General features: G+C 41.5%; 1 protein-coding gene across 1 annotated transcript in view; it reads left to right on the top strand.

Moving 5' to 3' along the window:
• TASP1 (taspase 1) overlaps positions 1-15,809 on the top strand; it is a 191,395-nt gene that overhangs the window by 152,649 nt on the left and 22,937 nt on the right. Inside the window, exons 13-14 of the mRNA XM_088479452.1 lie at positions 9,789-9,899; positions 10,475-10,548. Of these exons, the coding sequence (XP_088335578.1) occupies positions 9,789-9,899; positions 10,475-10,548 (185 nt within the window). The remainder of the gene's footprint in view (positions 1-9,788; positions 9,900-10,474; positions 10,549-15,809) is intronic.

Here is a 15,809-nt window from a genome sequence, read left to right as displayed (position 1 = left end):
TTAATTGGAGTCCACCTGTGGTAAATTCAGTTGATTGGACATGATTTTGAAAGGCATACACCTGTCCTATATAAGGTCCCACACTTGACAGTGCATGTCAGAGCACAAACCAAGCATGAAGTCCAAGGAATTGTCTGTAGATCTCCGAGACAGGATTGTCTCGAGGCACAAATCTGGGGAAGGGTAGAGAAAAATATCTGCTGTTTTGTACGTCCCAATGAGCACAGTGGCCTCCATCATCCGTAAATGGAAGAAGTTCGGAACCACCAGCACTCTTCATAGAGTTGGACGGGCGTCTAAACTGAGTGATCGTGGGAGAAGGGCTCTAGTCAGGGAGGTTACCAAGAACCTGATGGTCACTCTGTCAGAGCTACAGCATTCCTCTGTGGAGAGAGGAGAACCTTCCAGAAGGACAACCATCTCTGCAGCAATCCACCAATCAGGCCTGTATGGTAGAGTGGCCAGACGGAAGCCACTCCTTAGTAAAAAGCACATGGCAGCCTGCCTGGAGTTTGCCAAAATGCACCTGAAGGACTCTCAGATCATGAGAAACAAAATTCTCTGTTCTGATGAGACAAAGATTGAACTCTCTGGCGTGAATGTCAGGTGTTATGTTTAGAGGAAATCAGGCACCGCTCGTAACCAGGCCAATACCATCCCTACAGTGAAGCATGATGGTGGCAGCATCATGCTGTAGGGATGTTTTTCAGCGGCAGGAACTGGGTGACTATTCAGGATTGAGGAAAAGAATGCAGCAACATACAGAGACATCCTGGATGAAAACCTGCTCCAGAGCCCTCTTGACCTCAGTCTGGGGCGACGGTTTATCTTTCAGCAGGACAACGACCCTAAGCACACAGCCAAGATATCAAAGGATTGGTTTCAGGACAACTCTGTGAATGTCCTTGAGTGGCCCAGACTTGAATCCAATTGAACATCTCTGGAGAGATCTGAAATTGGCTGTGCACCGACTCTTCCCATCCAACCTGATGGAGCTTGAGAGGTGCTGCAATGAGGAATGGGTGAAACTGCCCAAGCTTGTGGCATCATATTCAAAAAGACTTGAGGCTGTAATAGCTGCCAAAGGTGCATCAACAAAGTATTGAGCAAAGGTTGTGAATACTTATGTACATGTGATTTCTTAAGCTGCATACACACACGATTTAGTAAATGAATGATTTTAGTAAACTATTTTCGTTAATTTTTTCAAGGGAAAAATGAATGAAAATTGTTTACTAAATTCGTTCATTTACTAAATGTAATGAACGATTTTTTTGAACTACAAACGATTTTTGCATATTCCCTTACTGAAAATCGTTGAGTTGGTCAGTCTGACTGAACTACAAACGTGAACGCGCACAATTTTTTCAATGATTGAATGATAAATGATTTCGTTAATCGTTCAAAAAAATCGTTGTGTGTGTATGCACCTTATGTTTTGGGGGTTTTTTAATTAAATTTGCAAAAATTTCAAAAAACTTTTTACACCATGTCATTATGGGGTATTGTGTGTAGAATTTTGAGGACAAAACTGAATTTATTCCAATTTGGAATAAGGCTGTAACATAACAAAATGTGGAAAATGTGAAGCGCTGTGAATACTTTCCGGATGCACTGTAGTGCATTAGTATTCCTTAGTGGTACTGAAATTATTCACAGGGATCATTGGGGTCCTGGCCAAAAAAAGTTTAAGAACCCTTGAATCCGCAATACTTTGATATAACACTTGAAATGTGGAGCTGGGAGGTAGATCCTAAAAGTAGAGGAAAGCTGTTTTTCTGTGGTTATGACCCCATGCTGACATATGTGCGACCAGCTAAAGTCATTGAATTACTAAAGTATTAGGAATCTTTAAGAGTATATAAAACATATAATTAAGACTACAGAACAATAGAAGAAAACTAGTAAAAGTGACACAGCAATTGCCACTATTGTTTTTTTTTTTTAAAAATGCATTTGTAAACTTACAGTATTTATTATTTATTTATTAACAGTTTCTTATATAGCGCAGCATATTCCGTTGCGCTTTACAATTGGAAACATTGATCGAACAAAACAGGGTAATAACAGACAGACATAGAGGTAAGAGGGCCCTGCTTGCAAGCTTACAATCTATAGGGAAATAGGCATTGATACACAAGGATAGGTGCTATATATTGCAATTTGGTCCGGCCAGAATGCAGAGTTTCTTGGTGGGCTGCATGATCCAGTCACACAGGAATGTCGGCAAAATGTCAGGAGTATGTGAAAGAAAGACAATATGTGAGGTTATGTGTGGACTGTGAGAGGGGATGTAATAAGACATGGAAGCTACAGTAAGCAGTTGCTACAATATAATGACGTTTTTGTATATAATTCTGTATTTCTTGGAGAGTATTAATGGACCAGTTTGTCACCTAAAGATAACTTATTAATGCCGGTAATGATTTGTGTATGGGCAATTATCTTCAGATTTGTGGTGGGTGATTACATGCAATCTGTATGTAGAAATAAGTGATCTACACACAGGTTTTCCCTGTGTCATGAGAAAATGTAGACCGCTTCTTTTGCTGCAGATGTTTCATGAAGAAGTAGCATAGAATTGTTGGTGGTTTGTTAGTCCGGTGTGTTTATCAGACTAGCAGGTGTGTTTACAGTGTATGTATAATGGCAACAGCAACTGTTATATTATATTTTGAGAGTCAATATTCTGTTTTAGGGTTGCAGTATGTATTAAGAATGTATTTTGTTCCATATACGCAAGCATGCATTCCCATGCACGCACATACAGTACATTCCGATCGCCTTACATAACAAATTCACACTGATCCACTTATATACACACACACACACTGCTATCCCCACATACAGGTATACAGATGTGTCCAACTACATATTTGCCATTCGCGCTAAAAACTTGCGCACGCAACGAGCAATGCAATTATCCTGAACCAGCGCTTCATTTGCTGCAGATGTTTCAAGACATGGATGTTCACAGATAAGTTCCACTGAAGACATGGTGGATTTTCACAGATAGGTTCCACTGTAGACGTGGTGGATGTGCACAGATAGGTTCCACTGTAGACGTGGTGCATGTGCACATATGGGTTCCACTGTAGACGTGGTGGATGTTCACAGATAGGTTCCGCTGTAGACCTGGTGGATGTACACAGATATGTTCCGCTGTAGACCTGGTGGATGTACACAGATATGTTCCGCTGTAGACCTGGTGGATGTTCACAGATAGGTTCCACTGAAGACATGGTGGATTTTCACGATAGGTTCCACTGTAGACGTGGTGGATGTGCACAGATAGGTTCCACTGTAGACGTGGTGGATGTGCACAGATGGGTTCCACTGTAGACGTGGTGGATGTTCACAGATAGGTTCCGCTGTAGACCTGGTGGATGTACACAGATATGTTCCGCTGTAGACCTGGTGGATGTTCACAGATAGGTTCAACTGTAGATGTGGATGTTCAGGGAGTATTAAAAGATTTTAAAGTTTGAGAGTCTCTGTGGAGTAGGGAGGTCCATCGATGAGGGAGCTGACTGAGAAATGCTGCAGCCATACATGCCGTTACATACGAAGCATACATTAATCCAATTAATCCAAACATCTGCCCCAGAGTTTGTGTAATAATAAGACTTCACCAAGTTTTGGACAAACATGAAAAATTTTCATTTGGCCCTGAACTGTGTTTTATTTTTAGATTTTTCGAAGAAGGTGATTTCTGTAAGAAAGCATGCTTCTGAGAAATGTCATTTACAAGCCCCGTTCATTACATAGCCTGTCTAGCCTCTGGCCCATGCTGGCCTTGTCTCTGTGTCCTTAAGCCATTGGTCTCTCTGGAGTTACACAACTTTTGATGGCATGGTTTGTATGTATTTTGGTTTCCTGTCTATATTATGATTAAAACTTGGCTTTGGTTAAAAGTGAAATAGTTTCCCTTGTTCTAATAGTGTTGATTATAGGGAAAATTAAATGCTTATGAAATGTAAACTTCATATAGTGCGCAGTGCAACAAAATGGTTTGATCAGAGAAAAAAAGGATATTTGTGTGCAAAGGATAATGTATAGAATATTTGCATAATTTCAAAGCATTCTATTTTCTTTAAAGTTACAATTTTGTAACAGTATTGAAATATAATAATGCTTGTCTTCTCACTGAGGGGAGGACCTCAATGATGTAACCACATGTAATACATTAGAGTGCACCTGTCTTGTCCTGTACAGATTCCACTGTGTGTGTGTGTGTTTGTGTGTTATGTTGTAGCAGAAGGTGTTTAATCTTTAATGGGAAATCAAAACTGCAGCTTTGTTTAGTCATTTATTTAACTTGTGTGCAGGACCATAACACATTTCTGTGGAACTCCATGTCAAACACAATTTATTGACTTGGGTAAATATAGAAGGATTCCACCCAAAACAACAACAAAAAATGTCCATGGAATTTAGGAGCTGTGGTATAGAAGCAACCATCTTTCTACAATCCCAGTGGAAGGCTGGCAGAGGGTTGTATTACTGTAGATGAAATAGGGCCTTATTTATCAACAAGTTTTATCATTCACAATGAGTGTTCAAACTTGTTGTGTATGATAATGGTGCTCCAGCCAATCAACTCCCAACTGTCATCTGTTTGAAAAATGACAGTTGGGAGGTGATTGGCTGGAGCACCATTATCATACACAGCGAGTTTTATCACTCGTTGTGAATTATAAAACTTGTTGATAAATAAGGACCATAGGGCTCAATCCAATTAGCCGCTATGGCCGCACTTTACGGCAACCCGGTTTTGCTTAAAAGTGCTCGCCGAATAGGGCTCCAAGCAAAATTACGTGAATTTAGGTTCAGACCTGGCCGAGAAGGGTGTGAGGTGCCGGTCCGTTGCCGGAGTTTTAACACCGTTGCAACGGCAACTCACACCCTATGCATTTATTTGGATTGACCTCATAGTCTTTAAAGCCCCCCCCCCCCCCCCATCCTTTCTAACCATTTTCCCAATGTAGTAATTGGCATGTTTCTCCCATGTGATCGCTCCTTCTGTATTAGATTTCACAGCACAGGATGACTTCAATTGTCCAGTCCGCTTCAATATATTCTATTATGCTCAGTTGAAGATGACTACAGAAATTTAGTCTTCGGGTTCTGCAAGCTGCTGTGTGATGCAGTTTCAGGAGCTGGGGTGGCCCTGTTTCCTATGTGAGTGTTCAGCAGTACAAAAAGATGTAGGCTTGTCCAAAACGGAAAAACATTGCTTAACAAAAAAACATTTATTGTTGCTTTAACAGTCAAATTGTATCCTCCATTATCAGGTTTTTTTTTGTTTTTTTTAAACACTATTGTGAATTTATGTGGCAAATGACAGGTCAACTGTTACATCTCTGCTGTTGTTTGCTAAACTGTGTTTGAAAGACTTCTAATAGCTGAAATCTTGGGATGTATAATGTTCTGTTCTAATCCTTGCTCCTCTCCAATTTCTTCTGCCCTCACCCCTTGCTGTTCCCGAGATGTTCATTCTCTACATCTCAATCCTCTGACCTCCAGCTCCCCTGCTCATTTTCAGCCCTCTTTTTCTTCTTATCTTGGCAAGTACATCATTTTGTGCGAAGGAGGGGAATGGCACTGTCACATTTTACCTCTTTTTTTTTTTTTTGCAAGCATGACTTAAATTCACAACATAACTTCTTTGATCTTGTTTCACGCTACGACCAGCTTTGCAAGGAACAATGCCCTGAATATATTTGTCAATGTAATCACCTGCTGTACAATTCAACACATTGAGAATAGTAATGTCTTTGTGCACGGATTAATACTATCCACTTCATGCAACAGTCCCATTCATCATTTCCCCTCTGCTCTTATTTCACATGAACTGTGAGCCCCTGGACGTTCTATGCGCTAGTCTGTATTTCTGGGAATTTTGTTTACTAAATTGCTGCGAGTCTAATCATCTTCTTTCATTTTTGGCAAAGAGAGTTTTCTATTGTTCTGTAAACTTTCCTCTTTATTTATTTTTTTCATTTTACTTGATACACAGCTGGCGGAGGTTATGAAAATAATACAATTTAACTAACTCCGCCAATGCTGCATTGATTGCAGAGTTGGAAACTCTGAAAGCTCCGACATTTTTGGTAACTATTTACCATCGCAAGACTGTGGTTCGTCAAAGGCCAAAATTAAACTTTAGACTACATTGAGATGAAATCTTTTTTTTTTCAGCTCTTTTTTCTTTGTTGCTCCCTCATATATTTTAACCTGCTGCTATTCTCTAGTCCTTTCTTCTACTCGAGTAATTCTTAACAATAATATACTTCTGCTGTTTTGGAATTTGCGTCTCGCTAATTGAACATCTGTTTTTCTTGCTCGCGCTCTTTGTTTTAATTCCAAAGTTTGCCCTTTTAAACCATCTGCAATCTGGTTTCTCTTGGCCATTGCTTTCTTTTCTAGACTGAAATTGCCCTAACGAGTAACCTTGTGATTTAGTTATATGATCCCTTCTGTGTAACAGTATCATTCATCCCTCCTCTTGTAATACCCGGTCACTTTTCACTTCACATTTCATCACCATCTGTGATCACTATTGTTTTATAGTTAACATTAACTTTATAACAAATAAATAATGAACTGTAAAAGTGTGTGTGCGTTTATATATACGCCGTGACATTTTAAATGTTGGTCTTGTGTTTTAATACATTGGGCCGAATTCAATTCAGTGCGATGATGAATACACCTCGCTGTTTGGGCGGCTAAAGGATTTCTACTCGCACCCCCCTAGGGATGCGAGGAGAAATCCGCCAAAAGTGCTGGACGCACAGCTGTTTGCCAGCTTAGCTGGGCGCTAACATTCTCACGCCTGGCACTTTAGTCAGGGAATGCCGGTTGCCGAGCCTAAGCACCCAGGTTAAGTCGCGAGAACCGGCATTCTCTGACTTAACCAATTCCCGACCAGGCAAATAGCGTCTTGTATTGAATAGCTGCGAGAGCTACCTCCCACTGCTATTCATCATCGCACTGAATTGAATTTGGCCCAAAGCTTGTGATAGTTAAGGCCCTGAGTGTCGGTTATTTATTTCAATTGGTTGTTTGCACTGGAAGTTTGCAAGAGGGCACTAGGGTCAATTTGGACATTAAGGCCCTGATTCTGAGCGGTTTGGAAATGGCCACGGATTTCATCACGTATCCAGAGTCTGCAGCATCAACACAGCTGTACCTCCCCTAAACATCTGCTTGTGACAGTAGCCGTCGTCATTTTCAGCGTGGATTTATAAAACAGCCCTATCCCAGAATTGGCAGATGTTTACGTACACTTACATCTGAATAGTCCTCAGTTTCGTCTACATGTCCATGATACACCCACAGTGAGCTTTATGCTAAGTGCAAACACTGTTTTGCTGCAAGTAAAGAAGCAACTGACTTCAGATTCACAGAGATGTGCAATTATGCCTTGTTCAGTTTTGTGAGTATGAAAAATCAGGCTATATATACTTAGTGAGACTGATTCACAACAATCACATCCTGAGAATTGATAAAAAAAATTATTAGAATAATGCAAAGAAAATATATATAATTTATTGTAATAATTTTTCTAGTTAACACTCACCAGCTTTGTGGAGCTCCCTGGGACAGCAGGGAGGTGAGAGATGAGGCAGCAATAGCTCAACCTCATTTATGTATAGTCAGACACTGCTTGCAGAGCCGGGGGCGGGGCCACACCACGGGTAGTAAGCTGCACAGAAAGAGAGCTAATAGAGGCATGCCTCTGAGTATGGTGGGGGGGCGTGCCTTGAGCACCTTGGATGTGTCATGTGACCAGGAAGTGCACTGCAGTGTTTAGAGATCAGAACGCAGTCATCAGCAGCAAGAGAAGACACAGTGACTCAGGTAGGAGACTCAATGGGCACTGAAGCTTAGTGTTCTGAGGGGAGAGTTGCAGTGAGTAGAGGTTGACACAGGCTCCCAACACTCAGACCCATATCCATGTGTGCATTCCCAGCCATTGACCCCACCGCACATCACTGATACACAATAATATTGGATTATCTGCTTCTTCACATATATTATTTGCAGTTGCAACAGAGAGTATGTCTGACAAACTTTTTAGCCTTTACTAAGATATACATTACATTTGTAAAGACACTATATTATATTGCAGTGATTATTTACTGTAGTTTATCAATTTACCTAGACTGCAAACGATTCCTGTTCTTTTTAGACAAGACAGGTGTTTATATTATGTATGTATGCTTAGTGTTTGGTAATTTTATAGTACATATTTTGTTATTCACATAATAATGGTTCTGAAAATTATTTCTGACTTAACCACTGTGTTGTACATTTGGCTTGCTTGGGTCAGAGAGAAAATTTTTGCTATTAAATTTTTGGTATTTAATTGTAATTTATATTATCATATAAATTTCTCATCTATTGTATTATCAGTACCTCCCAGTCACAATTAGCAAAATAAATATCTTACAACTTAGGGCCTGATTCAGCAAGGAACGCTCGGATGCAGACGCACGCAGTCGGTCGATGTTTTTGCTCTGCGCATGTGCGAACCGGGCAGTGCGTGTGTGCGAACCAGGCAGTGCGATGGAGTATGAGTACGCATGGAGTCCGCAGCCCCAAGAACAAGTGATTGACAGGAAGTGTCGTTTGTGGGTGGTGACGGGGGAGTGGCAGGGCAAACGCAGGCATGCCTGTGCGTTTGGATGGCGTTTCAGGGGCGTGCATAATTAAGCCCTTGTGGCGGCGGAGGCAGCCTGAGGTCTAGTTGCACACAGGAAGTCTCGCTATGTCTGCGGGAGAGTCAGGTCTACCACTATTTTGCATATGGGTCCGATGGTTCCCGATGTTTCCGCTGTCTTGCCAGGTATAGAGGGCAAGTAAAGGGAAGTGGGTGGTATTATGTAGTGCTGGGCATCTGCTTATTCTGCTGCAATTGCCGTGCGTATGCATTCATTAGCATATTCTTGCAGGTGCCGCGTGCATCTGCATCCGTGCGTTCCTTGCTGAATCAGGCCCTCAGTGGCTAAATAAGTTTTGATATAGGATACTTTACCTGAAATGGCAAATGAACCCATCAGTCTTACAGAGACTTTTTGTAACTTATAAGACTTAAAATCAATCACTGAAACTTTTTGTTGCCTTACATCGATACACGATTGTGAAAGTATACCCTCCTTAGTAGATTTTTAAAGATGGACTATAGCAACCAAGAACAAACAGGAACTGAAGACATTTGCAGTAGAGGCCTGGCAGAGCATCACCAGGGATGAAACCCAGCGTCTGGTGATGTCTATGCGTTCCAGACTTCAGGCTGTAATTGCCTGCAAAGGATTTGCAACAAAGTATTAAAAAGTGAAAGTTTGATTTAGGATTGTTTAGTTTGTCCCACTACTTTTGGCCCCTTAAAAAGTGGGAGGCACATATAGAAACCGTTGTAAATCCTACATCGTTCACCTGATTTGGATGTAATTACCCTCAAATTAAATCTGAAAGTCTGCAGTTAAAGCACATCTTGTTTGTTTCATTTCAAAGCCATTGTGGTGGTGAATAGAGGCCAAAATATGAAAATTCTGTCAAAGTGCCAATATTTATGCACCTGACTGTATTTGTGTAATGATCTGAAAGGGACCACTTAGACTTGGGACTCACCAGATGACCCTCCAATAGTGTGTTTACTCTTTATAATAATTCAGTGTGGACTGTGGTTTATGGGTACCAAACTATTTATTGTAGTTTTCTTGCTTTCTTACATTTATTTTTCCTTTTTTAGTATAACATTTAACCAAACTAATACATTTCAGGTTCACCTTTCCTGGCTGATGAAGACAGCATTCTTGGTGGGGTAATTGTTCTAAGATCGTGCAGGTGTTCCTCAAAGTTGGACTCCGCAGATGACAAACAAGCACTGCTAGGTATAACAAAAAGTACTTTCACCTACATTTGCATTACAGATGTGTCCTTTATTATTGTTGCTTCTGTCATGCCAAATAGCCCCTCTCATTCTAACAGGTCCCATGTGACCTGGCTGAACCGACCATCTTTTTTTGATCAAAATGCGCCTCTTATTCACATAATGAAAACCCATAGAAGCGACATAACTACATTGCTAGAGTACACTGATCAATGTGGTGTATGACCTTTGTACATCTGTGTATGAATCCTTGTAAAAAGGGCTCAGATGAGAGCAGCCACGAGTTTTTCTCACGCCAAGGTCCGTGTAAAACCAATTCATGTGGCCTCTAGTACACTCCGAGCAGCTGCTATGTGACTAAGCAACATTTTAAGAAAAATACAGTACACTACGCCTCAGAGCGTTTTAGTCGCTCCGGGCATCTCACATCATATGACGTTTGGGCGCCCTATAAGTGAACATACATATGTATATTCAAATGCTTTTTTGTCTGTTTTTATATTGTTATTTTGTATTATATTTGTGTTTTTTTTTGGACCCTTGCATGTACTCATTATTATTGTTTTTCGTTTATAGTGGAGTTCTTGTGGAGTCATACTACAGAGAGCATGTGTGTTGGTTATATGTCTGCTCAGGATGGAAAAGCCAAGGTTTGTAAAGAATTACTGTATCTTCTCTTAATTGCGGTCTGCTAACCTATATGAATAAAATATCTTTGTGAATTATAGGGCATTTAAAAATGAATAGATTGACGTTAGTATATGAGTCGTGTTATGTGGCGATAAAGGCAAAACAAGCACTGGGATAAAGTGGGGCACTTTCCCAAAGCAACAAGAAAAGAGTTGAACAGTGTTAATATGGTTTAGGTAAGGTGCAAATTCAATAAATGACAGATGAGTTACTAATAATAATAAGATATATATATATATATATATATATATATATATATAGTAATGATATTAATAGTAAATAGGTATAAAACAGTCCGTCCAGTTGTCTGTAGCAAAATGACCTAGCCGTACGACGAAACGCGTTAAGTAAGCTACTTCAACTTGGACATGTAATTTAATTGTCTGTGTAGTATTGAAAGTATACATTATTTAACCAAGCCATATTTACATCGATTTACTATTAATATCATTACTATATAGTGAAATATTCTTTTTTTTATCATTGTTAGTAACTCCTCTGCCATTTATTGAAATTGCACCTTACTTGAACCATATTCGCGCTATTCCATCTTTTCTTGTTGTTTATGGTAGTTATTGGACAGTGACACCCTCCTTTTAACAGCGGCTTTGTTTGACAGCACCAATCTGGTCACTTTATATTTAGTGATCGCGCTGAGACAAAAAATGTGGGTCCCAGGCAGGGGCGGATTGGGCCGCCGGGCAAGCGGGAGATTTCCCGCTTGGCCGGTCCCCTCTCCCCTCCGCTGGGCCGCTTAACACTGACAGGCGGCTCTGTGAGGGCCGCTGCAGCGATCGGAGCAGGCAACGGTAATGAGCTTCTGTGCGCATGCGCAGAACCTCATCCAGGAGAAGAATCAGAAGAATGTAAAATGGCCACGGGAGCTCCTCCCATCGGCCATTGCGGAGCTCATGAGTGACAGGCAGCTCAGGGCTCCGCCTCCAGTGGTCACAAGTGTAGGAGCCGATAAGGGCAGCTGCAGCCTGCAAGACTCGAGTGGCCGCGGCTGGCTCAGAAACTGCGGCACTACAAAGTATGTATTGCTGATTGCTCTTTATGAATTGGACCACCTTACAGTTAAATATTGCAGGGTCGGGGGGAAGTAATATGTAAATTATATTTCTGTGTGCTATATATTTTATATGTATTATCATCATCATGTCATGGCTGCCACTGTCATGCACATTTTAGCTTACAATATAAGATTATCCTATATTGTAAGCTAAAATGTGCATGACAGTGACAGCCATGACATGATGATGATACATATAAAATATATAGCACATATATACATATATATGTGTATATATATATATATATATATATATATCATAAAATGATTGGAGTCACTCAGGCCCCACTTCGGCAGGTAGCTATATAACATACACATACACACACATGCCTTCCATGGGTCGGTAACCCAATAACATTTTGCAAACTGGCGGTACTGAGAGACTTGTATAAAGATTAAAATACTGCCTTTATTGTCCTACGGTTCAGGGGTCAGCCTGTCGCCGTTCCCTGACGACGGGCTGACCCCCAAAACGTAGGATAATAAAGGCAGTATTTTAATCTTTATACAAGTCTCTCAGTGCCGCCAGTTTGCTACATATAATATACATATATATTTGTGTGTGTGTGCTTATGCATATATATATATATATATATATATATCTATATATATATATATATTAGGGGTGTGCACTGGCCACTTTTCGTGTTTTGGTTATGGAAGTGGATCGCTCTTCGTGTTTTGGATCTGGATTGGTTTTGCCAAAACCACCCTTCCGTGTTTTGGGTTCTGGGTTTTGTGTTTTGGATCTGTATTTTTTTTTAAAAAGAATAAAAACAGCTAAAATCACAGAATGTGTTGGTTTTTCTGCTCCTATGCTATTATTAACCTCAATAACCTTAATTTCCACTCATTTCCAGTCTATTCTGAACACCTCACACCTCACAATAATGTTTTTATGTCCAAAAGGCTATGCTAAGCGACACAAGTGGGCGGCACAAACTCGTGACCCATCTAGGAGTGACACTGCAGTGGCAGACAGGATGGCAGTTTGAAAAACTAGGCCCCAAACAGTATATAATGCAAAGAAAAAAAAGAGGTGCAAGATGGAATTGTCCTTGGGCCCTCCCACCCACCCTTTATGTATAAACAGGACATGCACACTTTAACAAACCAATCATTTCTGCGCCAGGGTCTGCCACACGACTGGCTGAAATGATTGGTTCGTTTGGGCCCCCACAAAACAAGCTGGCAATCAATCTGTCCCTGCACAAACTGGCTCTACGGAGGCAAGATGTCGTCCTCATCCTCCTCATCCACCGATTCCTCACCCTCTTCAGTGTTGTGTACATCATCATCCTCACAGACTATTAACTCGTCCCCGCTGGAATCCACCACCACAGGTCCCTCTGTACGTTCTGGAGGCTGGTCTCCCTGGAAGAGTTGATAATTCATTTTTATGAACATCATCTTCTCCACATTTTCTGGAAGCAACCTCCTACGCCTTTTGCTGACGAGGTTCCCGGCTGCACTAAACACTCTTTCGGAGTACACACTGGAGGGGGACAACTCAGGTAAAATAGAGCCAGTTTGTACAGGGGCCTCCAAATTGCCTCTTTTTCCTGCCAGTACATGTACGGACTGTCTGACATGCCTACTTGGATACTGTCACCGATGTAATCCTTTAACAGACAGACGCACGCTTGTCGCTGCTGCTTTGAGGATGCAGGTGCGGCTACAGCCCACACAATTCACAAAGACAGAAAAAAAAGAATTTTTTATTGTTCGTGGAGCGCACTTTGAGGGTTACACCACCCTTTAACAGACAGACGCACGCTTGTCGCTGCTGCTTTGAGGATGCAGGTGCGGCTACAGCCCACACAATTCACAAAGACAGAAAAAAAAAGAATTTTTTTTTTATTGTTTATGGAGCGCACTTTGAGGGTTACACCACCCTTTAACAGACAGGCGCACGCTTGTCGCTGCTGCTTTGAGGATGCAGGTGGAATCTAGACAGGATTTGGAACCGGGGACACACTACCTCCATCAATTGTCTAAATCCCACTGCACTAATGGCGGATACCGGACGCACGTCTAACACCAACATAGCAGTCAAGGCCTCAGTTATACGTTTTGCTTCAGGATGACTGCTGTCGTACTTCATCCTCCTCGCTAGGGACTGTTGGAGGGTCAATTGTTTAGTAAAAGTAGTGGTGTTCCTACTTCCTCTCTGGGATGATGAACAACTCCCAGCAGCAGCAACAGCACTAGGAGGAAGTGTTTCTTGATCTTTCCCTATTTTATTTTTATCGGAGAAAGTTTGGTCCTCCATTTATGTTATATTGATATATATGTGCGGCTAATGCGCACACAAACACAGAAAATAATTTTTTATTTCTGTTGGACACTAGTGCACTTTGTGGGTTACACCACCCTTTAAGAAATGAGCCAGCCGGCCCTTTACTTATGGGACACAGGCGCACGCTTGGCACTGCTCCTTTGTTGATGCACGTGCAGCCACAGTGCACACAATTCACAAACACAGAAAATATTTTTTTATTTGGTTTGGAGTGCCCTTTGGGGCTTACAGCACCCTTTACTTATGACACAGGCGCACGCTTGGCACTACTTTGTTGATGCACGTGCTGCTACTGCGCACACAATTCACAAACACAAAAAAATATATTTTTTTATTTTTTTTGGAGTGCGCTTTGGGGGCTACAGCACCTTTTAACGGTCAAGCCAGCCGGCCCTTTACCTATGACACAGGCGCACGCTTGGTGCTACTTTGTTGATGCACGTGCGGCTACTGCGCACACAATTCACAAACACAAAAAAAATATTTATATTTTTTTGCACTTGGGGGGAGCACCCCTGATGGACAGAGCACCCCCTGGACAACACTACAGCACCCCTTTAGGACTGGGACACTGCACAGGACTTTGTAGTGGACACAGCCCCTATGGACAACTGACTGCACAACACAGTCCAGCCAGCCCCTATGGACTTTGGAGGAGTGGACACAGCCCCTATGGACAACAGCAGCACAGCACAACACAGCCAGCCCCTATGGACTTTGGAGGAGTGGACACAGCCCCTATGGACAACAGCAGCACAACACAGCCAGCCCCAATGGACTTTGGAGGAGTGGACACAGCCCCTATGGACAACAACAGCACAACACTACACTACACAGCCCAGCCAGCCCTAACTCCCACCCTCCCTCTTCACTGTCCACAGCCGAGTGAGGCGCCGACGCGGGTACCTTATATAGAATCCAAAACCCGCGAGACCCGGAAGGCGGGATGATGACATTTTGTCTCAATTTCAGATCCGAGTCAGGCGGGAAAAGTCGAGCCTGACTCGGATCGGCCTCGGATCGGGGGGGCTCGGGGGTTTTGGATTTCAGAAATCCGAACCCGCTCACCCCTAATATATATATGTATATATATATATATATATATATAAATATATATATATAATGTGTGAATGAGTATGCGTATATATGTGTATATATATATATATATATGAATGAATATATGTGTGCGTGTGTATGTATGTATGTGTATATGCATGTGTGTGTTTCTCTGCTTCTCTCTGTGCGTGTGTGTATATATATATATATATATATATTTATATATATATATATATGTGACATGTTGTTTTCTGCTATTAAGAGTGCCGGACCTCTCTTTGGATTAATTATATATATATATATATATATATATATATATAGTCTTACATGAGTGCGGCACTCCTGGTACAGACAGAGGCTTCAGAGCAGCGTGACAATCAACGTTTCAAAGCATTTATTACAGCTTTTTCATCCAGATGTTCAGTAGCCCTGATGAAAAAGCTGTAATAAATGCTAAGAAACGTTGACTGTCACGCTGCTTTGAAGCCTCTGTCTGTACCAGGAGTGCCGCACTCATGTAAGACTACCATATTTTCTGTGAGGGCACCCGGTCAAGTTACTGTGTTACAGGGAGTGCCAGACCCTGCTTTTATGTTTTATATATATATATATATATATATATATATACTAGGGATGTGCAGGCTCGGATAGGTTCGAGTTTGCACGTGGAGTTCGGATTTTTCCCTCCAAAAAAACGGAACTCAGAAAGAGGCAAAACGTCATCTTGCATGGATGAACATCATCATTCCTGGACTTTTGTCCAGGAATGATGATGTTCGTCCATGTAAGATGAC

This window comes from Taudactylus pleione, unplaced genomic scaffold, assembly GCF_031769625.1.
Source record: "Taudactylus pleione unplaced genomic scaffold, aTauple2 ptg000235l, whole genome shotgun sequence".
NCBI classification, from domain to species: domain Eukaryota; kingdom Metazoa; phylum Chordata; class Amphibia; order Anura; family Myobatrachidae; genus Taudactylus; species Taudactylus pleione.
The sequence above is the reverse complement of the archived record's forward strand: the minus strand, read 5'-3'. Positions and strand labels throughout refer to the sequence as shown.